The sequence below is a fragment of the Bos taurus genome, chromosome 26 (genome assembly GCF_002263795.3).
Source record: "Bos taurus isolate L1 Dominette 01449 registration number 42190680 breed Hereford chromosome 26, ARS-UCD2.0, whole genome shotgun sequence".
Classification (NCBI taxonomy): Eukaryota; Metazoa; Chordata; class Mammalia; order Artiodactyla; family Bovidae; genus Bos; species Bos taurus.
Window position 1 is genome coordinate 13027152 of NC_037353.1, and position 27344 is coordinate 13054495.

The window sequence follows — 27344 nt, forward strand, 5'->3', positions numbered from 1 at the left end:
GATGTAGGCGCGTGGGGACGGGAAGGGAGAGGCGGATTTGGCAGTCCAAGTAGGGACGGGAAGAACAGGAATGGAAAGTGTGGCCTGGCCGTCCCGCCCTGCGGTGGGGAAGGTGGAGCCCACGGCGTCTCACTTCCCCTCTCCCCACCTCAGCCTTTTCCTTTGTAGATGGGGGCTCTTGGGGCATCTACAAAGGGTCGGTCGACTATAAAAGGAAGGTTGTCTCCTGAGGACGCCCAGGCACGAGACCTCGCTCTTGGGGCAAGCGGGTGGGCGGGCAGGGGTGGCACGGACAAGCAGCGGCCCGAAGGCGACGGTTTTGCAGGCGCTGGAGAGGAAAAATCCCCCGCGGGTCTAGGCGCCCCAAGTCAGGGCCGTCCGTGCAGAGGAGGCTGCCGCGCTCGCCCCGCCCCACAGAAGCCATTCCGGAACGCTCTATCCCCGCGCGACCTTTGCTGGCTTCGCCTTGTCCCCCAGAGTACCGACTCTCTAGTCCCGACCCCCTCCTCGCCGGTTCGGGCGACGATCGGCAAACAACATGGCGGCCCGGCTGCGGCGCCTCCTGCGGCGAGGGTGGCAGTGGCCAGCGTCCGGGCCCCGCTACCTGTGAGCCGAGGCGGGGGCGGGGAGGGGGCGACAGAGGCGAGGAGCTGGCGGGAGCCGCGGGCTGGCGGGCCCAGCGAGCGGGGGCGGAGGCGGGGGCGGGGCGGGGTATCCGGGCGCGCGCGCGGCGCGAGCGCGGGGCCGCGGCGCGGGCGCGGGCGCGGGCGCGGGCGGGGGCGGAGCGGCGGCGGAGGCTGGACGCGGTGGCCCAGAGCCCTCTCGCGGCCGCGGCGGCAGCAGCGCCAACCCCAGCAGCAGCCTGGCCGCCGCCGCCGCTGCCGCCGCCTCGCGCTCCAGCCGCCCGGCCCGACATGAGTGAAGCGGATCGGGTGCCCTCGCCCGCCGCGCCGCCGGCGGTGGCGGCGAGTGCGCCGGAGGAGAAGAAAGGGAAGGAACCGGAGCGTGAGAAGCTGCCGCCCATCGTGTCGGCGGGAGCCAGTGCCCCTGCGGTAGGTGCCGGGCGGGGGCCGCGGGGCGCCCCGACGGCCGGTCGCGAGGGGGGCGAGGGGCGCCCGGGGACCCGCTTCACCTCCAGGGAGCCCAGGACCCGCCCGGGGAGAAGCGCTCAGGCTGCCCTTCCTCGGGCTGAAATCGAGGAGTTGTGTCTCGAGGACAGCCGTGATCATTTCTCGAGCTGCACCTTCCACCCTCGGGGAATGCCGGGGTGGCCGAGTCAGCTGGCTGTTTTCGGTCATTTTCGGGTTTGGGGGCTTCCCTCTTTCTCTAAGGAAATGACCAGCATTTTGGAGTCCATCGTCTCTTGGATGAGGATAAGGTGTCAAGCAAGCGGGAGTGGGTTTTCCGCTGAGCCGTCTGCCTGCCGTGGGAGAGCGAAGATTTCTCCCCTTTTCTTCGCTTTTTCTTTCCGCTCCCCCTTCAAATTGAACAGGCTCTGAGGCGAGTTTCCACTTAATTGTGACCTTTCGGTTGCTGTCAGGATAGTGGGAGGTAGATGCCTCGGTGATGGGTTTTCTTTTTCATATGGTACAGACATGTGACGTAAGGTGGGGAAGCTTTTTTAACCTTATATTTAAACTCAAGGGATCTAAGCTTCTCGGGGATGATTTCCCAGCTGGATTTTCTTAAGGATTATTTGGAGAGCGCTTTCAGGCTTCAAACTACAGATTGCCAGATGATGTAATGGGACAGCCCCTCTTCCCTACTTTTACTGGTGGTTATGACTGTTTACTTTGGAGCGCGCACACACACAAAATTAACCTCTAATTTTTAAGATTTTTTTTATTTGATCCCATATTTATGTACTTCTTGAAACTTCAGTACATTAAAGAGCATGACTTATGCAGCCTGTGTGACAAAATAGTAAAAGTTTAGAGAACATGATACATTTCCCTTATTCCTGGATGCAATTCATTTCCTAAAACCTCCCTCTTAAGTGACTAAGAACTTACTAAAATAGCTAACTCTAATTTAAAATGTTATAGAAATAACGTTTGATTCAGTAGGTTTTTGGAAAATGTCTAAGGATTGTGATAACTGAAAATTGTTAGAACGAGCATCATACCTTAAATCACAGCAAAGTGTAGACAGTGATAAAAAGACACTTAAAAAAAATTACTACCGTTGATTGGTAAATTGGAGTTGCAGGTAGAAATTACTTTGGGAAATGCTTTGAAGGAATTTGTCATTCAGCTGCTTATAGACCCAGTTCTTGCTGTTGATTTCCTGGGCTTTTGGAGCTTATCTGGGATGTTTTTAACTGGCAAATAGTATTTCAGCAGTTTATTTCTAAGTCAGTTTAAAACAATGAATGCATGCACGCTTATACTAATAGTTGTGTTAATGGGTTTAAGTCCTCAAGTAAGGACGCTCCCCAAAACTTATTTATTTCTGTGTAATTGAAAAATCGAAGGCTTGGAATAAAAACTTGGAGAAATTGATACAGTGTGGACATAGGTCTACAGACTATTATCTGAAACCTTGGGGCTTTGAAATTGAGAGTTCTTTGGATTTTAGAAAGTTAATTTATATGTATCATGTATACTATCCACAGTGGGGTCCTGGCCAGTTCTTCATAATTAAGCATACTAATAACTCTGCAGTGAAAAGTGTGGGTTGTTCACACTAAATGAGATAAGGTCTATTGGTAGCTTCCTATCAGTTCAGCTCAGGTTGGATTGTCAAAAAGTTCAGTTCAGGTATGTGTTTAATTACCAAATGAACTCTTTCAGTCTTAAGAGCTTAGAGGATTTCATAAGTGTAAATAAAGGAGTATGGGCTTGTACTTCTGGACAAACAGAAGAACAGAGTTCAAAAAGTTTTTTAAGATCTTGAATAAAACCTTGAAAAAAACATAGGTTAAATTAGAAGCGGATAAGAATGAAGACTTGAGATTTTTGAAGGCAATTTCTGGTACCTTACAAGCAGAGTTGGTAACATTGTTTTTTTGTTTGTTTTAATGACAGGTTTTTGTTTTTTAATGACATTCAGAATTTCAGACTCTTTGAAATGATAGAGTTCATCATTAGCACTGAGGTTTTGAGTCACGTCAGGAGAGAAAAGGAGTTCTCAGGTTTTGCAGCAAGTGTTAGGAGAGCAAGGGGGAGGATGGAGAAACTTAGCCAGTAATGAAGATACTTGGTGTGTATTTGTTAAAGAGAGATTTCTAGAGCTGGAATTCTGAGTGATAGCGGTGAAAAGCCTTAGTCAAGAAAATGTGCGCATGATCCTCCTGAGGACGAGAAAGCCAGGCAGCCTGGATGACGTCCAAGCTCACCAGTATAGATGGGAAAGCCTTGGTGTGGGGGACAGGGAAAGACAGCTTGTGGCCTGCTTGGTTCTTTTTTAGCCTCCATGTGGATCAAATAGAGCTTCTGGAGGTTTGCTTAGGAAGCTGAGTACTATCAATAACTTATCTTTTTGAGCTATTTTAGTGATGCCTACTTTTTGCCCCAGGTTAACAGCTCTGTCTCTGTTGATTGAGTTTATGACTCAATTACTGTAACCTTACAGTACTGACATTTTCCAAAAATCACCATATTACATTTTTATGAGAGTTTGGAAATAATTTAGAGTGACAGCTCCCTAAAATAAGCAGAAGGCCAGGTTATGATGACCCTGATTACACTTGAAGAGTTGGGACTGTATCCCAGAAATTTTTTTTTTAAAAGGTGCAAAAGTGGGATTGACGGTGCCGGAAAAACAACCCTAACGGTGCCGGAAAAACAACCCTAACGTGATTGATCCTACAACTTCTAAGCATGCAGGAAGTCCATTCCAGCCAGGAAGTGCCTAACACACAAACCCGACTGACCATGGATCCCTTGGTAGCTTGGTGAAGTCCAGGTTCCTAGATCTCACCTTTGCTCACCGGTTCTCAACTTCTGCTGCACGGGGGAATGGGAACTTTTGAAGCCATCGTTGCTCAGGCCCAGATGCAGGCCAATTAGATCAGTTCTGGGAGTGGGGCTCAGGCAACTACTTTTTTTTTTTTTAATTCCCAGGTGTAGCAAAGATTGAAAATTGATGTTCTGTGTACTGAATTAAAAGTTCCTTGGAGTCTGTATTTTAACTACACTGCCCCAAGTCTGCTTAGTTTATGGAGCAGCATTTGAAATGGAATAGTAAAAGGTATGGGTTAAGTGAATGAGGCACACCAGAAATCAGGTGTAGTTTGGGGAATTGAGAGAAATGGCAGTTAAAGTGGTTCCTCGTTAGAGTGGCTCAAGGGCCCAAGATAGAGTCCTCAGAAGCCTGTCAGTGTTTGGAGTTTGGCTCTGCTGCTGTGGAGAAGTGATGCAGGCCCAGAGAGCTAGGGGGAGTAGAAAATAAATATGAAGGACTGATGATGTGAGTATTTACTGAAGTTGACAGATTGGACTGGAGAAGAATATTATAAATTAGTTGCTGATGTAATATGGAAGTTAGAAAAAATTGGTGAATAGGGAAGGAGAAAAGGGTCAAAAGAGGAGCAAATAATGGTGATGAGTGAAGATGAGTCTGTCTACTTCATCATCGTGTAAAATATCATGTATGAAACGAGATGCCAGTCCGGTTCTATGCACAATACTGGATGCTTGGGGCTAGTGCTCTGGGACGACCCAGAGGGATGGTATGGGGAGGGAGGAGGGAGGAGGGTTCAGGATGGGGAACACATGTATACCTGTGGTGGATTCATTTTGATATTTGGCAAAACTAATACAATTATGTAAAGTTTAAAAATAAAATAAAATTAAAAAAAAAATCAGGTGAGAAGAGAAGGGGAGACTCTCCATGGCATAGGTTTGTGAAAAAGAAGTGGGTTCAAGAAAGAGCTGCTGCTGCTAAGTCACTTCAGTCGTGTCTGACTCTGTGCGACCCCATAGACGGCAGCCCACCAGGCTCCCCCGTCCCTGGCATTCTCCAGGCGAGAACACTGGAGTGGGTTGCCATTGCCTTCTCCAATGCATGAAAGTGAAAAGTGAAAGTGAAGTCCCTCAGTCTGTCTGACTCTTCGTGACCCCATGGACTGCAGCCTACCAGGCTCCTCCATCCATGGGATTTTCCAGGCAAGAGTACTGGAGTTGGGTGCCATTGCCTTCTCCGAAAGAAAGAGCTGGACTTTACTTAGGTCAGGGCAGTGAAGGGAAATGGAGGAAATCAGTTTAGGATGGAAAGGGAAAGTTTGCCCGCAGTGAAGGTCAGGAGATTTGTCAAGTAGGGGGAAGGCAAGAGCAAGTCTTGAGGTATGTGGAGAGGATTTGGTAGGAAGTCCAGTAATAAAAATGAGAAGTTTGTACAGGGTCTATCAGGGGTGTGTCACCTGGCTTGATGGATCCACTGGGCCACAATGTAACTACCAGTTATTGAACCTCTATTATGTTTAGCTTTGGGCTAGATGCTACAGAAAACACAAAGTTTAAAAAAGAAAAATAGATTCCTGCCTCAGGGTAGGCAGAGCTAACACAGGAAAACCCAACAAAGCAAAGCAATGTGTAAAAGCCACCATGTGCCGTAGAAACAATTTGCGCTCTAGGAGATCAGAAAAAGGAAATCAGCGCGTGCAGAACTGTGAAGAAAGGCCTTTAAGCAGTGGTAATTATTTAAGCTGGCTGGCCATTGAAGGGTGATAGGATTTGGATGGGCAAAAGCAAGTGGGAAAAGAACGTGAACAAGGCTTAAAGGGAAGAATTAGGGAGTAATAAAGTCGAGCCAATGGAAGCATGCTGGCAACTTGTGGGAGGTAAATGAGATTGCATGGGGGCTGGACCAGATCAGCAGGCAGGGAAGTTGGGACTTTTTTTTTTTCTGTGCTTCATGGGAAACCATTGGAGTTTCTTAAATAAAAGAACAACAGAATGAAATTAATGGAAGTGATTAGAGGTAGTTAGACTGGAGGAGGGAGGAGAAAGAGGGCAAGGAAGGAGCTTTGCAGTTCATACAAGAGATGGAGCACCCACTAGGGTCATGGCCATGTGATAAGGTGTAAGGGATGGAAGAATCCCTACAAAGTGGAATCTAGTGGAATGAAAGAGAAGGAAGATTGATAAAGGAAAAGAATTCTAGAGTTTGCAGGTGAATTCTCTCAGAGGAAAACATTTACATAAAAAGGCAGTCCAGCCAACAGCATTCCAAATAAACATATGTATGTGTGAACTTTGACAAAACTTGCCCATCTGGGTGTTTGGAAGAGTCTTATTTTTGGGAAATCTTGTACCTTTCTCAACAAGAGTTGAGATAGGGAAGAGTAGAGGTTGTTGTAGTGAAGATGTCTTAAGCAATTTAATAAACCACAGGTATATCATGTATCCATAGATGAAATACATATAAATAATACAAACGATTGCTACTGTTTATTTAGTACCTTCTCATGTCTCTCATCTAGTCACTTAGTTCAACCAAAATTCATCACTAACCACTTGATCATTCTAATCATGAGGAAGATTCTGTTCCTAGTTCACACAGACAGGAATCTTAGAATCAGGTTACATATAATATACCTTGCCAGAGGGTAAAATGGCTGGTAAGGGGGCAGAACTCAGTTTCAGCTGAGACTTTTCTGACTCAAAAAAAAAAAAACAAACCCATGCTCTTTTTCCATGTACTCTCTGTCTGTGGTCAGGGTCCGTGTGGTTCAGAGACCCCCCACCTATAGCAGTATTTCTTAGATTAGAAAAGAGGATGTGGTCCAGTGACATATTTGTTCAAAACTTTATTACTAGAGATAGAAGTATTTAGGAGAGAAACATGTATCTGATAATATCAGTTTTCATTATGGTATTAATGTATCATTAAATTCTATGTAAAATAAAGCAGTCTCATTAAAGAAGTGATCAGAGAGTCTTAAGACACAGAGAGGAAGGGCTGTAGCTATATAAACACTTAGCCAGAATGTGTTTAATTTTGAGTGACTTTTAAAGTCATTTGTCCACTTTTTTTTTTTTAACTTTGAAGCCATATTGTAGTTGCCTGCTTATCCTCCCTTTCATAATTAGTTCAGGGTGTTAGGACACAAATAATTTGACTGTATTTAACAACTGAAGAAAAATGGTCATTGTAAGTTATGAACGAGAACTTCCCAAAGTGTCCAGTATGATGTTATTTAGTTAGGCTGTGTCCAGCCCTTCTGCAACCCTTTGGACTATAGCCCTCCAGGCTCCTCTGTCCATGGGATTTCCCAGGTGAGAATACTGAGGAGGGGGGGGGTTGCCATTTCCTTTATCCAGGGGATCTTCCTGACCCAGGGATCAAACCTGAGTCTTTTGCATTGGCAGGCAGATTCTTTACCACTGAGCCACAAGGGAAGCTGGTCCAATATGATACTGCCTTGCTATTTGTAGCTCTCTTTCTAATCTATCCTGTGGCTATGGTACTTCCCTTTACAACCTTTTCTGTAGATATTACCTGTATTACTCTGTAGATATTACCGATGCACCTCCCTCCTCTTCCTGCACTCCACACACATGCTCACATACATGCTCTCTGAATTAAAAGGTATCCTGTGCTCTCTGAAGTCTTCAGGGCTGGGGTATTCCTGGGTTCAGAAGAATTTTTTTGAGAGGGAAAAGTAATGGCTTCAGAAAGGGGTACTGCTGGTGTCCCAGAGTAGCAGCTTATTTTGGCATATTGTTTGGAAATTAATTTGCTTATGTTTACTTGAATTGAGGAAGAGAGAGAGAGAAAGATCAACAGAATATGAATAAGGAAGTGGGTGGAGCTGAGAAACCTCTGGAAATTTTGTGTTTTTCTACATTTATTATGAGGATACTTTCTTGCACTTTAAAAATGTTAGACTGCTAAGCCTTATATGAATAACTAGTTGTTGCTAAGTTGATATTTATAACTTGCTAATAGTTTTGTAAGCAGTCAAGAAACATTTTGAGGGGAATAATTATAATATATGAATGTGCCTTTTAAAAATAGAAATTATTGAAATTTTACTAATTCAGTTTAATTGAATCAGTCTGAAGTTTGAATCTAGTCATTAAAGAAAACTTTTGTTTCAAATTAACTTGGTTTTGATCCTTTTTTTTTAAAGAACAATAAATTGAGAATTGTGAGTTCATCAAATCACGCAGTTAAAAGTAGCATTTTGCTGTATAAGGGTAATCTGTTGGTATAATTGCTTTTTTCCCCTATGTTGTATAATAATAAAATCTCCCAAGACACACTGCCTTCCTGATAAGCAAACACTGAAATTTCTGAGCTTCAGGACTAACATTTATTTGTATCAAGTAGGGTTAATTTTCAGTTATCTGTAAGATCAATTGCATTGTGATTTTTTTGGTGTTAAACTTTTGTTTCAGAATCCGTGTCCTTCCTAGTCTCCCTTGAAAGTTGTGGTTTATATCACTTAAAACAATTCAACTTGGGTTGGTGCCTTTTATTTGAGGGGAAGAAGGTTCACATCTTGAAATGAGCCAACTTTTCACAGCTTAATAGAAGGAGGTAGAGCACTGATTTTATAACACAGCATCCTAACAGGGAACTGTGAAAAAACATACAAAAAAGAAAAGCAAAATCTTTTTACCTGGGAACAGGGCCTAAAATAGTCTCCTTTGTTAGACCCTAAATACAATTGAGGCCTCTCATCTAGTGTGGCCCTAACAGGCACTTTAGGTCAGTTTATTTTAAAAGTTAGTAAAGCAAAGTATAGTCAATGTTTAAGGGCTTCCCTGGTGACTCTGTTTTAAGTTAAAACATATAAATGTACTTTGTTCACCGGTCTTCTGATGCAAAAACCTTTGCTCAGTATCTCAGGAAGCCATTCAGTCTTTTGTAGGTTTTTTCTGTGTGTCATAGGTATTCCGTGTACTCGTAAGACTGAAGGACCCCTGCTTTATATTAGGAGCACTGAATGTATCGCCAGGCTTCCCAGTATTCCGTGTCCTCATAAGACTGAAGGATCCCCGCTTTATATTAGGAGCACTGAATGTATTGCCAGGCTTCCCAGGTCTCGCCAGTGCAGGAGACATAAGAGACGAGGGTTCAATCCCTGGGTCAGAAAGATCCCCTGGAGGAGGGCATGGCAACCCACTCGAGTATTCCTGGCTAGAGAATCCCATGGAAAGAGGAGCCGGGCAGGCTACAGGCCATAGGGTCTCAAACAGTCGGACACTACTGAGCTGACTTGGCGCACTCAATATGTTGCCAAACTATTTACCTTTGGGTTTGAAAAATAAATTTCATTGAGGTGTGGCCGAAAGTGTAGAAATTGCCATTGTCTCTGTATACATACCTGAGATGACCAAAGCAAGAAACTCAGATTTTATTCCTTCAGATATCTTTGATTCTTCATCCACATACTATACCATGTTTACATTTGCTACATCAGGTCTTTTTCTCCAGAACGATGCAGAGAAATGATGAATTAAAATAATAATTCTGACCTGTTTCCTAAGATTGTATGTTAGATTGGATCTAGTTTAGGAAAGTATATTTTCATTTATATCAGCTCTGTCCAGTAGAAATAAAATGTGAACCACATCTGTAATTTTAACTTTTCTAATAGCTAATTAAAGATAATAAAAAGAGGTAAAAATAAAGTTTAATTGCATATTTTTTAATCCAGTATATCCAGAAACTTAACCATTTCAATATTTAATCAGTATGAACACTTAATGAGATATTTAACCTCTTTTTCACACTAAGTCTTTGAAAACTGTGTATTTTACACTTACTAGAACATTTCAAGTTCTCAACAGCCACATGTGGCAAATGCTTGTATTAGAACAGATTTAAACGTTGTCTTCTTGTTCTCCCAAGATTTCTTAGACTCATTCTTAGTGCTGATTACTGTTTATTCCTACTGTAGCAGTCCTCAGCATGTGATCCTCAGTATCCTTTAAGATGTCCATGAGGTCAGCACTGCCTTTGCAATGATAGTAGAATGTTATTTGTGTTGTCTTGTTCTCACTCCTTCTCTCTAGTGTACGGTGTAGTTTTCTATGTGACAGATGATATTGCAACAAATTGAATGCAGAAACAAATAGAAAAATCGTTTTGCAAAATGTAAACCATGTCACTCTTCTCACTGATTTTTGTTTGTTGGGAAAATAGTTGTTGTCTGTAAGTGGATTTAGTGGTATTTAAACAGGAATGAGTACATACATATAATAATTTTTAAGAATGTAAAGAGGTCCTGAAACCAGAAAGTTTGAAAACCACCATGCTAATCTATCTAGAATTTCCTTTGTATTATTACCATTAGTGCTTTTTGTTCTGTATTACCGATGACAGGTATTCCACATAAGTGAATTTCCCAGCTAGCCAAGTGTTCTTGGACATTTTAGAATACCTGTTTATTTATTGCATGAAGCACTTTCTGAAATACGTACATCTCTTCTCAAATATGGAGAAGGCAATGGCACCCCATTCCAGTACTCTTGCCTGGAAAATCCCATGGATGGAGGAGCCTGGTAGGCTGCAGTCCATGGGGTCTCGAAGAGTCGGACACGACTAAGTGACTTCACTTTCACTTTTTACTTTCATGCATTGGGGAAGGAAATGGCACCCCACTCCAGTGTTCTTGCCTGGAGAATCCCAGGGACGGGGGAGCCTGGTGGGCTGCCGTCTATGGGGTCGCACAGAGTCGGACACGACTGAAGCGACTTAGCAGGAGTAGCAGCAGCTTCTTAAATAAAAGCTACTGAACATAATTTAACATATGCTGGTGACTGGATCCTGTATGACAACTTTGTATCACCAGCCAAACCAGACAGCTCTGTGTAGAATCCATCTACCTGTGCATTTGTGTGTGTGGTCTCTATAGTAAATAAAACTTCTGCCAATCTGACCTATATAATAGCTAGAATAACAGCATTAATTTTCACTTGATATGGTATAAAATGCTAACATTTCCAGCTGTTCGCGAAGTTGGTAGTTTAAAATATGTTTGCTTTTCAGTCGCTAAGTCATGTCCAACTCTTTGTGACCACATAGACTGCAGCATACTAGGCTCCTCTGTCCTCTACTATCTCCAAGAGTTTGCTCAAGTTCATGTTCATTGAGTTGGTGATACTATCTAACCATCTCATCTTCTGTCCCCCTCTTCTCCTCCTGCCCTCAATCTTTCCCAGCTTCGGGGTCTTTTCCAGTGAGTCAGCTCTTTACCTCAGGTGGCTGAAGAATTGGAGCTTAAGCTTCAGCATCGGCCCTTCCAATGAATATTCAGGGTTGATTTCCTTTAGGATTGACTGGTTTGATCTCCTTTCCGTCCAAGTGACTCTCAAGAGTTTCCTCCAGCACCACAATTCAAAAGGATCAATTCTTTAGCGCTCAGCCTTCTTTATGGTCCAGCTCTCACATCCTTATATGACTACTGGAAAAACCTTAGCTTTGACTATATGGACCTTTGTCGGTAAAGGGATGTCTCTTTGAATATGCTGTCTAGGTTTGTCATAGCTTTTCTTCCAAGGAGCAGGCGTCTTTTAATTTCATAGCTGCAATCACTGTCTGCAGTGATTTTGGAACCCAAGAAAATAAAATCTGCTGCTACTTCTGCTTTTCCCCCATCTATTTGCTGTGAAGTGATGGCACTGGCTGCCATGATCTTAGTTTTTTAATGTTGAGTTTCAAGCCAGGTTTTTCACTGTCCTGTTTCACCCTCATCAAGAGGCTCTTTAGTTCCTCTTCATTTTCTGCCATTAGAGTGGTATCATCTGCATATGTGATGTTGCTGATATTTCTCCTGGCAGTCTTGATTCCAGTCTGTGATTCATCCAACCCCACATTTCGCATGATATACTCTGCATAGAAGTTAAATAATCGGGGAGACAATATGCAGCCTTGGCGTACTGCTTTCCCAGTTTTGAGCCAGTCAGTTGTTCCATGTCTGGTTTTAACTGTTGCTTCTTGACCTGCATATGTTTCTCAGGAGACAGGTACGGTGGTCTGGTATTCCCATCTCTAAGAATTTTCCACTGTTGTGATCCACACAGTCAAAGGCTTTAGCATAAATGGTCAATGAATGTTAGGAATAATGAATTTTGTAAACACTACAAAATAATGAATTGTGTATACAGTTTAAAATATTTCACCTTAAATATATATAGTGAGAGATATGTATAGTGAGAAATATAGTGAGATATTTTGGTTTTAAAAAGTGTTTCACAATGGAACAGCTGCTGCTGCTGCTAAGTCACTTCAGTCGTGTCCGACTCTGTGCGACCCCATAGACGGCAGCCCACCGGGCTCCGCCGTCACTGGGATTCTCCGGAAAGAACACTGGAGTGGGGTGCCATTGCCTTCTCCTCACGATGAAACAGAGCCAGCAGTTGTTCTTTTATCAAAGATTGGTTTAGGAAATACCCAGTGGTCAGGACTCAGCCACTTCCACCACAGGAGCACAGGTTCAATCCACCTTCAGGAAACTATGATCCCACATGCTGTGCAATGTGACCAAAAAAAAAGATTGGTTTACAATGTGAATGAAAATGTTTTATTTTCTAAGGCCGCTTTTGGTAGAATAGTAGATGACCAAAGTAAATTTTATCAGAATTTTGAATATAAAAAGAACTTGGTATTCAATATAAAAATATAAAAGCTATGATGGAAAACCATGAGTATCCTTCTTATTGACATCTAATAGAAAAATATGATAAATCAGAAATTTAACTCAGATGTAGTCTGCTGCTGCTAAGTCGCGTCAGTCATGTCCGACTCTGTGCCACCCCAGAGACGGCAGCCCAACAGGCTCCTCTGTCCCTGGGTTTCTCCAGGCAAGAACACTGGAGTGGGTTGCCATTGCCTTCTCCAATGCATGAGAGTGAAAAGTGAAAGTGAAGTCGCTCAGTCGTGTCCGACTCCTAGCACCCCATGGACTGTAGCCTACCAGGCTCCTCCGTCCATGGGATTCTCCAGGCAAGAGTACCGGAGTGGGGTGCCATTGCCTTCTCTGAGCAGATGTAGTCTGTTCCTCAGTAAATGTTGAAAGTAGGAGCTCATGTATTAAAATTTAAAAATAAGGTCAACAGTATTTAATTATAGATTAACAGGGAAAAACAGGTATTCCATTTAATTTAATTCTATTTAATTTTTTGAAATTATATTTAATTTCTTGAAACTATTATAATCTTACATATAATCTGTGTGATTATATAGTCAAAAAGACCATTGAGGTCTATGTTAGCTACTTGAAAGAAGTATGATCTTTGATTAGTTTTGCAATTACCACATAAAATTTTTCAGCTGTTTGTTAAACTTATGGTCAGCCTCTACCTAGAGAGAGAGTCAAGTCTTATTTATTATGCTAGGTGTACTTTGAGTTTTTCCCCTCAATGAGTTCTCAGCGTCTCTTTCCTCCTGTGTTCCCTGTTTGTACTTCTTCCTCTGTAACAGCTGGTTGGGTATCCTGCTACTATCTATTCTTCATCACATGCAGCCCACTGTTTGCAGGCTGGCCACATTCCAGGATGTCATCTCTAGTGTGGTACTTACTTAGGACTCATAGACAACAGTTGCTCATAGACAGAACTCCTCGGGGAACCAGATGTAATAACGGTGGAAGATCCAATTCCTAGAAGACTTGTAATGTCCCCTAACCTTTAATTTACTCATGTCCTATTAACACTCACTAGCATCTTGATTCTCTAGTTTTCAGTAGTTTACCATCATGCAACATGTGACCCTGCTTTCTCACGGAAGTATTAGGCTATGGGAAGGTTTCTCTTGTGCAAGCCAGCGTGGGGCAACTGCTGTTTGGAGAGTTTGTTCTTATTTATCTGTAGTACACTGTCAACCTGTGAAATTGTCCGTGATTTATTTCCTGTCATCTCAAGTGTGAAGTATCAAGGGCACAGTCATCTTATAAGCAAGCGACTTATTAGACCAAGGATTTTTTTTCTCATGTTAAGCTTTTTTGATCACAAGGAACAGAAAATCAGGCCATATATGCCTCCTTTTGGAAAAGGGGGATTTATGGAAATAACATACATAGATAGAACCAGAAAGCAGGCAGGAACAGAGACCAGCTGCTCTCTGTGCGCCTGCTATTCTCTCATTCTTGGCTGCTTGCTCTTTTCCATATTCCTCCATCTGAAATCTGGAAAGACCTTCTCTGATTGACATATTAGGAAGCATCAGTGTCCTGTATGCCAGGCCACCTAATGTGTGGCCACCTGATCGACAGATGGCTGCCTTTTGGTTGAGTGCCTGTCCCTGCTCCAATCTGTGGCCTTTGCTGCACAAAGAATAGCAGTAATGCTCTGGGTAGATAGTCGCGACCCCTGGATTTGACGGCCATGATAACATGCTCAGTGTATCTCCCCTCACATCTTTGTACCCTTCCAGCCACTCTGTACCCTTCCATAAAGCTTCTGGACAGAGCAAATCCTACTCAGTGCTTTCCCCTCCTGACTTCCCTTTCGTTTGCCAATCTATTTCATACAGTTTCTGCCACCAGCAGTGGCAGTTTCTCCCCGGAATCTGTTGTCTCCTTTGTCCCCAAGATTTCACAGCTGCATATGCTAGTGGGCACACTTTAGACCTAGCCACTGTTCATTATTCAGCATTGCTGACCGCTTTTTCCTTGATGATCCTTCCTTCATTTTTAACACATGATCTTCTCTTAGATCTCCTATCTTTTTTGGTCATTCATTCTTCATGTTCTTTGTAAGCTCATGTCATATTTGCCAGTGTTTCCATGGTTTTGCCCTTATACTAGTTTTGCATAGCAGTTGCTACATGACCATAGCATAATGATAACCCTGTCAGCTAGAAAAATTACATTATTTTGGCATGAGATGCATACTTTTGCCTAGTGACCATTGGTTCCTTTTCTAGTCATTCCACAAATACATTTATACAACCCAGTGTAGAATTTTCTTCAGTTCAGTTCAGTCTCTCAGTCGTGTTCGACTCTTTGCAACCCCATGGACTGCAGCACGCCAGGCCTCCCTGTCCATCAACAACTCCCAGAGTTTACTCAAACTCATGTCCACTGAGTCAGTGATACCATCCAACCATCTCATCCTTTGTCATCCCCTTCTCCTCCTGCTTTCAATCTTTCCCAGCATCAGGGTCTTTGCCAGTGAGTCAGTTCTTCCCATCAGGTGGCCTAAGTATTGGAGTTTCAGCTTCAGCATCAGTCCTTCCAATGAATATTCAGGACTGATTTCCTTTAGGATGAACTGGCTGGATCTCCTTGCAGTCCAAGGGACTCCCAAGAGTCTTCTCCAACACCACAGTTCAAAAGCATCAATTCTTTGGTGCTCAGCTTTCTTTATAGTCCAACTCTTACATCCATACATGACTACTGGAAAAACCATAGCTTTTAGTAGATGGACCTTTGTTGGTGAAGTAACGTCTCTGCTTTTTAATATGCTGTGTAGGTTGGTCATAACTTTTCTTCCAAGGAGTAAGCATCTTTTAATTTCAGGGCTGCAGTCACCATCTACAGTGATTTTGGAGCCCCCAAAATAAAGTCTGCCACTGTTTCCATTGTTTCCACATCTACTTGCCATGAAGTGATGAGACCACATGCCATGATCTTAGTTTTCTGAATGTTGAGTTTTAAGCCAACTTTTTCACTCTCCTCTTTAACTATCATCAAGAGGCTCTTTAGTTCTTTGCTTTCTGCCACAGGTGTGGTGTCATCTGCATATCTGAAGTTATTGATATTTCTCCCAGCAATCTTGATTCCAGCTTATGCTTCATCCAGCCCAGCATTTCTCATGATGTACTCTACATATAAGTTAAACAAGCAGGGTGACAATATACAGCCTTGACATACTCCGTTCCCGATTTGGAGCCAGTCTGTTGTTCCATGTCCAGTTCTAACTGTTGCTTCTTGACCTGCATACAGATTTCTCAGGAGGCAGGTCAGGTGGTCTGGTATTCCCATCTCTTTAAGAATTTTCCACAGTTGTTGTGATCCACACAGTCAAAGGCTTTGGCATAGTCAATAGTCTTTCATCGTATGCCCTCTTCTTTATGGTGAGGTGTCAAAAGATTTTTCCTGAAATTTGAAATAAAGCAGTTTACATTGTTCATTTCATTTATTTTATAACTTATTGAAGGGTTCTCTGATTCTCATTATGACCTGAAATAACTCTTGCTATTTTGCCATACGTTGGCCCAGGCTGTCATTCTTCTTCATTTCCTCTAACTCCTTTCTCAGTTTAGACTTATTTCTCCCAGTAAGTAGACTTGATGTATCTTTCTGGTTTTGCTCCCCTTCAGTCTATTCCCTACACCTACCGACAGTGATTTTCCTAAGATACAGATATAATTATGTCATGCCTTTTTTACAGGTCCTCCATGACTGTTCCCTATTCCCTTCCAGGACAGAATCCATACTCCCTGTCCTGAAGGCTTCATAGTATTGTCCCTGCCTATCTTTCCAATCTCACCTCACTGGACCATTCTCCCTTTCTGATTCTGTACTGCAACTACACTGCTCTTTAAATCCTCTAAGTTGCTCAATCTTAGATAACATCAGTGACAGTTATCAGTGAAAAAACCTTTGGTATATTAATTCATTGTAAATATTTACAGCTAAGTTCACAAAGTTCTGGGCTTCCCTTGTAGGTCAGTGGTAAAGAACCCACCTGCCAATTCAAGAGATGTAAGTTCGATCCCTGGGTCGGGAAGATCCTCTGGAGAAGGAAATGGCAACACACTCAGTATTCTTGCCTGAAAAATCCCGTGGACAGAGGAGCCTGGTGGGCTACAGTCCATGGGTTTGCAAGGAGTTGGACATGACTTAGTGACTAAACAACAACATTGCAAAGTTCCAAGGGGCCATTCATTGACCTCATTTTATAGATTGGTTACTTGATCAGCTCTCATGCATCAATGAAATATATGTATATCAAATTTGACATTCATTCCCATTATTATTTAAGATGTTTTGATAGGACAAAACATACAAATAAACAAACTTGGCCCCAGAAGTTAATATATTTCTTATGTAAGTATCATAATATTTATAGCAAGGGATGATAATACTTTTTCAAATGTATGGGTTATTTTATTTTTCTAATCAGTTCTGTGAACTTGAGCATAATGTTTTAATTTACCAAAGTTATGCAAAGTATGTAATTTACTAAGACTTTTATAGAAAAGTATTGTGTATCACTCTTTTATTAATCTTTTTCTCCAATTTTGTCTCTCCTCCTTGGGAATCTATATTATAAATCTGTTAGAGATTAGAACTGATAGTTTTTAAATGGTTTTGTTGATTCAGTCAGTTACTTGTGGGTTTTTAAATTATTATTTGAAGATTCCACTAGTGAATCAAGCAATGTTCTCTGGAATCTGTTATTATTAAGAAGGGGTAGAGGAAAGAGGAGGAAAATAAAATAAAATATTGAGCCTTTCTCAGATTGCTAGGATATCAGAGGGTTCCCTAAAATACAGTTAGTTTTTCCACTTACATTGATTTCCTCTGGTTAGGTGAGTTGCTCCCAAAGCTGTTAAATTTCATTCGGCATATATCTATAAAAGTAGAGAAGAGAATATCAGCCGCAAGGGTTGTGAAAACAGGCTGATATATGGAGCACACTGTCTCATGCTGAGCTCTTAATAAGTGATGGCTACTTGTAGTGAGCAAAGTCATTCAGGTCATTCAAGGTCATTCATTGAATTCCCACTTTCCAGCTCTGTGATCTTTGGTGTGGTACTTGAGTTTCCTCACTTGTAAAGTGGGGTGTAAATATATAACTCTTAGCAATGTTGTATTAAAGCACCTATTATAATTAGTAGTATGCATATGCTGCTGCTGCTGCTGCTGCTAAGTTGCATCCGACTCTGTGCGACCCCAAAGACGGCAGCCTACCAGGCTCCTCTGTCCCTGGGATTCTCCAGGCAAGAATACTGGAGTGGGTTGCCATTTCCTTCTACCAAGCACTCAATACGTGACTTGTTTTAAGTGTTATTGTCACAAGAGTAATCATTTATGGAACATCCAGTGTGTCATAGGCTCTGTACACCACCCTTGTTGATACTGTCTGTGATTCTGAAACTTCAGGCTTCCGTTAGAAGAAGACTTTATTTCAGTTGTTTAACTTTTGTAGGCTGGATCATGTAGGCTAATCCTAACAGAAATACTGATTCACACTTCACTGAGCCTAAATCTAGCCCAAAAGCAAACAAGCTAACAAACAACAACCAAAAAAAAAAAAAAAAAACAAACATATTCTGTGAGCAGCCAAAGATGTTGCATACACAGAATTGCATACATGTACTTTCCTTATGAAAGCATTCTTTAAGTTCTCATTTAGTGCCCATCACATTTCTGTTCCTTGTTAGCTGAATGACATTAAGTGAATCTCAATACTATTTTCCTCATCTGTGAAATAAAGGGGTCAGATAGCTAATTTCTAAAAAGTCTCAAGTCTAGAAACTTTTAAATTCTGTGTATGTGATTTTTTTCTGGGTTATTTTCTATACTAATCTCTTTAAAAGAAAAATAAATTTACTCTGAAGTGTAAGATCTGTGCACAGGGTTCACTGGATGTCAAGCTCTGTGATGAATAAGAAATTTCAAGTCCAACATGAAGGACCAGTATATAAACAATTATAATTCCAGTGGAATAAGTTAAGTAAATCCCAAGCATAAATAAGAGTGATGGATTTTTGTGGAAATGGTGGCCACCAGAAAATGCTTTGCAGAGAAGTTATGATAGAATGGGTTAGACTGCATTTACCAAGTTGTCCCCAAATTTCAGTGTTTGGAAGTTCTAAAGGTGCATTTACTGTTGATTGTATGAGCCGCTGTTGGCCATCAGTGCCTCTGCTCCACATAGCGACTGGGGACCTGAGCCAGTGGACGCTCTCACATCTCGGCTCGGAGCCTCTGTGATTGTCACGGTGAGAGGAGAAAAAGGAGCTGGTGATTTTACCACCAGCCTTACATGCATTAGTACTTTCTGGGCCACCGATGGCCAACATCACCTCCACCTGTAGCCTGTTAGAATTAATCAGATAGTTTCATTTAGCTGTAAGAGAGTGGGTGATGTGGGAGAGTAAATATTTGGTGAGTGTATATTTTTGCTACATGGCACCTGAGCTAATTCTGAAAAGGTAAGTGAAAATCAGTCTGGTAAATGTAGAAGAAAATGAAAAAGAAACTCTCCTCTGAAGGCAAAGAAATTACATATATTTAGTGTAAAAAAGTGAATGTTAGGGAAGAATTTAACTACTATGTTTGATTAAGCATCTGGAAACTGGAATATAGTGTAAGTTGTAAAGAGCTGAGAACTGAGAATAAGCCCTGAGCTAGCTTTATAACTGAGTATTGACCTGGTAATGTGGTTTTATTTATTTATTTATTTATTTTTTTAACTTTATACATGTGTTCCCCATCCTGAACCCTCCTCCCTCCCCGTACCATCCCTCTGGGTCGTCCCAGTGCACCAGCCCCAAGCATCCAGTATCGTGCATCGAACCTGGACTGGCGACTCATTTCATATATGATATTATACATGTTTCAATTAAAGTGCACATTGATTATATATTATGAATTTTATAGGCATTATTTTGTGGAAGGTACTTTAATGGATAGATTCTATGCTATAGGCAGATTGCTCTGTTATTTGCATTTAAGTTGCTTTTAATTTTTTTTAAATCCCCTTATACTGAAAGTCTAATCACATATTTATTTTTTTAATTAAATTTATTTATTTTAATTGGAGGTTAATAACTTTACAATATTGTATTGGTTTTGCTATATATCAACATGAATCTGCCACGGGTGTACACGTGCTCCCCATCCTGAACCCCTCTCCCACCTCCCTCCCCGTACCATCCCTCTGGGTCATCCCAGTGCACCAGCCCCAAGCATCCTGTATCCTGCATCGAACCTGGATTGGCGATTCGTTTCTTATATGATATTATACATGTTTCAATGCCATTCTCCCAAATCATCCCACCCTCTCCCTCTTGCACATAGTTCAAAAGACTGTAATCACATATTTAGAGAGAAATGAACTCTAAAGGGTTTATCTTTTTACCTGAGCTTTTAAAGTTGCATCAGAAGACAAGAAAACTCATTGCTTTACACATATTATCTTAGGTAAACCTCACAATAACTCTGTGAGAAAGGCACTGTTATTCTCACTTCCAAACTCTGTCAACTTACAAGCCATTAGATGGTATGACTATTTTCATTTTATACTTAAAACAATTTGGTCCTAGAAAAGGTAAGTCAATATTATATACATGTTTTATCTATCATGCATTTGTTATCAAACTAAAATCTCTATTATAAATGGTTATGATTTTCACAGTAAAATTGAATATACCTAGTAGGAATTATGCTGCAGTGTTAACTTTTCTATTTTTAGGGTTTGGACAGAGGATTCAAAGGCCAGATTTCTACTTTCAGCAGTGTTATTTCAACTGTTAACCAAAAGAAAGAAGCCGCTGAAAACAGAAGTTCACCTACACATCTTGTTTTCCCTAACATCAAGAATGGTAAAAGATTTAAAAATTTTAAAATAAATGTAATTACAATTATTAAAAGTATACACAGTCTATATATCTTGGCTGAAAGTATATTAATGAAATATTAAAAAAGTAGATTTTAACTTATGGTTGCCGGGGGGAAGAATGAAAGAGAGAGAGGTAGTGTGGAATGAACACATACACACTGCTACTATTTAAAATAGGTAACCAGTATGGACCTACTTACAGCACAGAGAACTCCGCTCAGTGTTATGTGGCAGCCTGGATGGGAGGGGACTTGGCGGGGACAATAGATACATGTGTATGTGTGGCTGAGTCCCTTTCATGTCCACCTGAAATTATCACAGTATTGTTAACTGGCTATGCTCCAACATAAAATTTAAAAAAATTATTTTAAGTAGATTTTAATTATTCAGCATTGTTCTGCTACGTCTGGTTAGTCAATACAATTAAAAAAAAAGCTCTATAAATATTTACAGAAAGGACCAAAATCATTATATTTAGGTAATTGTTACCTAGAATAAGAGAATGACATACAAAATTCATGAATAAGAAAGTTTGGTTAGGGAGCCTGACACAATAAAAATATATAAAAATTAAATAGATTTCCTTTATTTGAGCAGTAATCAATTAGAAGATTTGATGGAAAATATATGAAATATTTATAAATAAACCAAAGAGAAAGCAAAACCTATACGAAGTAAACCTGTAAAATTTGATCAAAAAACTAAAAGGTGATTTTAATGGAAAATCTTAAATATCATAGAGATATCAGCTACACCAATTTGTTCTCTAACATGTGATGAATTTTTCAACAGTTTTTTGGGAGAAAACTTAAGAAAATGATGCATGCTCTATTTGATCTGTATGAATAAAGAAGAGAGTATAAGAAAAAGTAACGAAGGATCCCATTCGTTTGTCGTAACATAAAGCTGTGCTAGTGATACTACCAAGATAGTCACATAGATGGAAATGGATCAGTAAAACATATTGTATATACAGGATGTTAAATTACTTTAAAAAATAGAATTATGGAAACTTTCCAACTTTTGGAAAATAGTAACTTTACATTTTTAAAAACTACAAAAGTACTAGAAGAAAGCACAGGATGTTTTTATAATAAATTTTTGGCACAATGACAATGCCAACAGCCATAAAACAAATTAAAAAAATCAATGTTTGTGGGATAAGAAAATTTAAAACTTCTGAAGAAATTTTATAAGATCATAAACTAAGATGTAGTCAGTGAAAAATAAATTCTTGTATCATAGAGATCATTAATAGATCAGTAAAATAAACATTCCTGGAGGGGGAAAAAAAAGGCAAAGGGTATGAACAGACCAATCCAAAAAGGAAATATGAACAATTAATACACATGTGAAAGGAGGCTCAGTCTCACTAGTATAAAGAAGTACAGACTAAAACAAGGAGTTAACATTTCCTTACCTAGTGGCAGAGAAAAAGGCATGTGTATCTGTGGTGTTGTCTGTGGAGTGTGAAAATTGGCACTTTTATTGAGTAGAGGGCTTGAAAATTGATACAACTTTTCTGGAGAGCAAATTATTTGACATATATTCAAATTTTAAAATACTCATATACTTACTGACTCAGTATTCCATTTCTAGGAATTTATTCTAAGGAAATAATATATGTTGAAAGACATATGGAAAGAATGTTTACAATAGAGATAATTTGAAAGCTATCTGAATAAACTGGTTGACTAAATTGTGGTAATCCATATTATAAATGCCATGCATCTATTAAGAGAAATATGTCATGTATATAAATTTTCTAGGAAAAATGCAAAACATTGTCAAATGAAAAATGCAAGTTACACATTAGTAGGTAGAATATGACTCCAGTTTTCTTAAATGTGGGTAAACCTTTTAGGCTTCTTTGAGCAGATACAGAGGTGTGGAAGGATGACCACCAACCTGTCTGTGGTTTCCTTGGAAAAGCAGGATTGGGTGGATATTACTAATATGTTCTGTTTCTTTATATAACCCTGTATTGTTTTATCACAGGAATCATACATTACTTGCACAATTTTAAGTGCCCCTTACCCTGTAATGAAACAAATTGGCAAATTTGTTCACACCTGAACAAAACAAAACAAACCTCAAAATGTTTAAGGACCTTGTTCTGGTAAATTGCCTGTGCCCATAAGCTGCAGTCCATGGGGTCACAAAGAGTCAGACGCAACCGAGCGACTGGACTAGACTGAACTGATAAGCTGCACATGGCATAAGTTATTCTTGCATATATTTTCTTTTTTTTTTTTCTTGCATATATTTTCTGTTGACACTCCAAGGGATTGCTAGACCTATTCTGCACTCTTACCAGTTAGTATTTCTATTATCTCATTTATCAACCTTTGTCCCTGATAACTGCTTTCTTCTTTTATTTGTATATATATACACACAAACGTTTCATCACCTCAGTCTTACTCTAAGGAGGCACCAGTGCTCATATGTCACAGTCCCACAACAAAACAAACTTATAATTGTGATTCCGTTATAGGTAAAATTACAGAAATAAAGAAAATGAGCCTATTCGATGGGAGAGAGAAATTGAGAGAGATGATTTCTATTTTAGACCTTAGCTAGATAGTAACTAACTTATTTGAGTAATATTTATGATTTAGGGAAAACTTTCATGTGATTTTTTTTTTTTTTGAGCATCATAGCAATCACAAAAAATATATACTAGAATTGCTACGATGTAGTTTTCTGTTGCTGCTTAACAAATTATCACAAACCTAATGACTCAGAAGGGTACTTCCTTGGTGACTCAATGGTAAAGAGTCTGCCTGCCAATGCAGGAGACACAGATTCAATCCCTGGGTCAGAAAGATGCCCTGGAGAAGAAAGTGGCAACCCACTCCAGGATTTTTGCCTGGGAAATCCCATGGACAGAGGAGCCTGGTGGCCTACAGTCCAGTCCATGGGGTCGCAAAAGAGTTCGACATGACTTAGCTACTAAACCACAATAACAATGACTTTAAAACACCACCACATATTAGCTCACAGCTCTTTTAAGTCAGATCTTGGTGAGTGTGGCTGAGCTTTCTACTCACAGCCTCTCAACGTGGAGGCTGGGCTGGATTCTGGGCAAGAATACTCAGGTTGCTGGCAGAACTTATTTGCAGTTCTAAGACTGAGGTCCCATCTCCTCGCTGACTGTCACCAGGGCTGCCCGCAGCTCCCAGAGGCTGCTCATGGGCTCACTGGCTATCTCCCAGCCTTCTTTTTCAGGGCTGGCAGGAGGATCCCTTGTGTCAAATCCCGTTCATGCTTTCAGTGTCTCTGACTTTGTCTTCTGCAACCAGTGGGAGAAAACCCTCTGCTTGTAAAGGTCTCATGTTATAAGGTTTTGCCTTCCTGGGTGAATCTCCCTGGATTAAGAAAAGACAGAAGAACCAGAGATCAAATTGCCAACATCTGTTGGATCATAGAAAAAAGCAAGAGAATTCAAAAAAATCATCTAATCCTGCTTCATTGACTACACTAAACCTTTGACTGTGTGGATCACAACAAACTGGAAAGGTCTCAAAGAGATAGGAATACTAAACCGCCTTACCTGTTTCCTGAGAAACCTGTATGCAAGACAAGAAGCAACAGTTAGAACCAGACATGAAACAATGGACTGGTTCTAAATTGGGAAAGGAGTACATCAAGGCTGTATATGGTCACCCTGATAATTTAACTTATATGCAGAGTGCATCATGTGAAATGCTGGGCTGGATTAATCACAAGCTGGAATCAAGATTGTCAGGAGAAATATCAACAACATCACATATGCAGATGATACCATTTTAATGGCAGAGAGTGAAGAAAAACTAAAGAGCCTCTTGATGAAAGTAAAAGAGGAGAGTGAAAAACCTGGCTTAAAACTCAACATTCAAAACACTAAGATCATGGCATCTGGTCCCATCACCTCATGGCAAATAGAAGGGGAAAAGGTAGAAACAGTGACAGATTTTATTTTCTTGGGCTCCAAAAATCACTGCAGTTGGTGGTTGCAGCCATGAAATTAAAAGACACTCGCTCTTTGTAAGAAATGCTATGACAAACCTAGACAGTGTATTAAAAAGCAGAGACGTCACTTTGTCAACAAAGGTCTGTATTGTCAAAGCTATGGTTTTTCCAGTAGTCATCTATGGATGTGAGAGTTGGACCCTAAAGAAGGCTGAGCACTGAAGAATTGATGCTTTTGAACTGTGGTGCTGGAAAAGATTCTTGAGCATCTCTTGGACAGCAGGGAGATCAAACCAGTCCATCCTAAAGGAAATCAACTCTGAATATTCATTGAAGGACTACTGCTGAACCTGAAGCTCCAATTCTTTGGCCACCTGAGGGGCAACAGAGGATAAATGGTTGGATGGCATCACTGACTCAATGGACTTAAGTTTGAGCAAACTCCAGGAGATAGTGAAGGACAGGGAGCATGGTGTGCTATACTTCTTGGGATTGCAGAGTCAAACATGACTTAGTGACTGAACAACACCACAGTTAGTAATCTTAATTAGATCTGCACAATCTCTTTGGTCATGTAATGTGATCCACCAGGTGGCTGAGACTCCTGAGGCCTTCTTAAATCTCTGCTTATAACACATATTTAATAAGTAAAAAAACTGGAGCTCAGACAGGGGAAGTGACTTGGCCATGGTCATGCTGCTAAGTGACAGAACTGCAATTCAATCCCACATTTTCTGACAACAAAACTCTTGTTCTGACAGATAGAGGAAACTCCTGATTGACTTGTTTCTCTTGTCTGATTAATCATATGACATTAATCACACAACTCTAATTACATCATCTCTAATACTCCCTAAAGCTTCCAAAATTAAATACAAATTTTTTACCTTGACACGCAAGGATGTTCATAATATGACAGCTTTTCAACTTGATCTCCCACCTTTCTCCTCCATACAACTTACATTTCAACTGTTCTCCTGGATGCCTCATACCTGCTCACTGCAGAGTTTTTGCAGTTTGTTCCCACTGCCTTGGAATGCACTCTTCCCTCTTCTCTCGCTGGCAGATCCTGTCTGTTCTTCAGTGCTACCTTTTAACTGAACCCTTGCTGATTCTCCCTAACCGTTGTAATTCTTCCCTTCTTACAGTATAGGTGTTTCTTTTTTCTTACGTATTTTAGTCTCAATCTTGCGTAGTATCATTTGTGTACTTTAATCTCCTAGACTGTATGTTTCATGAGGGAATAAATACCTTGGTAACCCCTGCAGAGCCTAAGGGCAGTCCCCTTGTCCATCAGGGTTCTTAGCAAGTATTTATTGCATGGAGTGAAACAAGAGACAGCTTGCGGTGGGAAAGTGGGTGCACTCAAGCAGTAACAACAGGAGCCAACCAGCAATTTTATTGAGTGCCTCTTGCATGTTGGACACAGTTCTCGGCACTGAACATACACAGACACATGTAGTCCCTGCAGCAGCCTCTTATGTATCAGTCAGTCAGTCATGTCTGACTCTTTGCGACCCCATGGACTGTAGCCCACCAGGCTCTTCTGTCCTTGGAATTCTCTAGGCAAGAATACTGGAGTGGGTAGACATTCCCTTCTCCAGGGGATCTTCCCAACCCAGGGATCGAACCCAGGTCTCCTGGACTATAAGCAGGTTTTTTACCGTCTGATCCTCCAGCCTAAGATAGGAATTATTTTCCCAGGCCAGGGGTAGGGAAACTTAAACCACAGGGAGTTGTAAGTGCCTTGCCCTGCATGAATTTTTATAACTAATGAAAGAGACAGAAAAGGAAAAGCGAGTTTAAAAGGAGAGTTGGTAAAAGGAAATAAGCCCTGAAGGAAGTCAAAGAACCAGGTTGTGCCCTGACTTGAAAATTCAAAGGAAAAGAGAATTTAAAGAGGAGGATTTAGTCAGTGGTGCCACTGTTGAGAGAGCACAAGATGAGTGAGTGCTGAGGCAGAGCTAAGGATTTGTTGGTCAGTGTGCTTGTTGGTGACTCTGAGAACCATTTCAGTAGGATAGTTAGAAGGAGAATTCAGGTTTAAAAAGTTAAGGTGTAGGTTAACAGGATCTGGGGGCAGTGTAGACAGCCTTTAGAGGAGCTTGAACTGAAATGAAGAAAGAACAGTGGAGTCTTGCAGGATAGTGTGATCAAGCAAAACGATGTGATGCAGGGAGAGGTTAAAGTTTCAGTAGAGACACAAACTAATAAAATGCACAGAGAACAGAGCAGTGGTAAAAGGATAGGATCGAGGAAGAGGCGGGCAGAAGGCTTCAGGGGTTGGCTCCAGCAAGGAGGGAAGGGCACTTCTTGCTCAGACTGTGGACTTGAAGGAAGAGAGGAGGTAGGAGAAGCAAGTAGGAAACTCACTCTTTCTTGCCCTGAATTCAGTCATCTTCATGGAAAACGTATTCGTCTTCTAAGGCTGCTGTAACAAAGCACCACAAACACAGTGGCTTACAACACCAGAAATTTATTCTCTCCTGGTTCTAGGGGCTTGGGGTCTAAAACCCAAGTGTTGGCTGCACTGGTTCATTTTGAAGGTTCTGAGGAAGAAACTCTCCCATGCCTCTCTCGTACCTTCTGCCGGTTGTCAGCAATTCTTGATATGCCTTGACTTGTAGATGTCTCGCTCTGACCTCTGCCTCTGTCTTCACATGGCCTTCTCCCCTGTGCCCAGGTTTCTTTCTTCTTGCAAAGGCATCAGTCACTGGATTAGGGCCTACCCCAATCCAATATGACCTTATCTTAATTGGATTATATCTACGAAGACGTTATGTAGATATTAACATTAACACATTAACAGCTCCCAGGGGGTTAGGACTTCCCCGTATCTTTTTGGCAGACACGGTTCAGCCCACAACAGAGGGTTAGGAACCTTATAAACACTGAATTACCTGCTAAGGAGAATGGCAGGGA

General features: G+C 41.1%; 1 protein-coding gene across 2 annotated transcripts in view; it reads left to right on the forward strand.

Annotated features, from left to right (window-relative positions):
• The first annotated feature begins 236 nt into the window (after positions 1-236).
• The window catches only part of HECTD2 (HECT domain E3 ubiquitin protein ligase 2), a 74416-nt gene continuing 47308 nt past the window's right edge, over positions 237-27344 (forward strand). The window contains exons 1-2 of one of the 2 annotated variants that reach the window (XM_059881865.1): positions 237-1052; positions 20325-20454. In XM_059881865.1, coding sequence (XP_059737848.1) covers positions 915-1052; positions 20325-20454 — 268 coding nt within the window. In that variant the 5' untranslated portion in view covers positions 237-914. The remainder of the gene's footprint in view (positions 1053-20324; positions 20455-27344) is intronic. The other variant, NM_001206772.1, reaches the window with a different exon arrangement.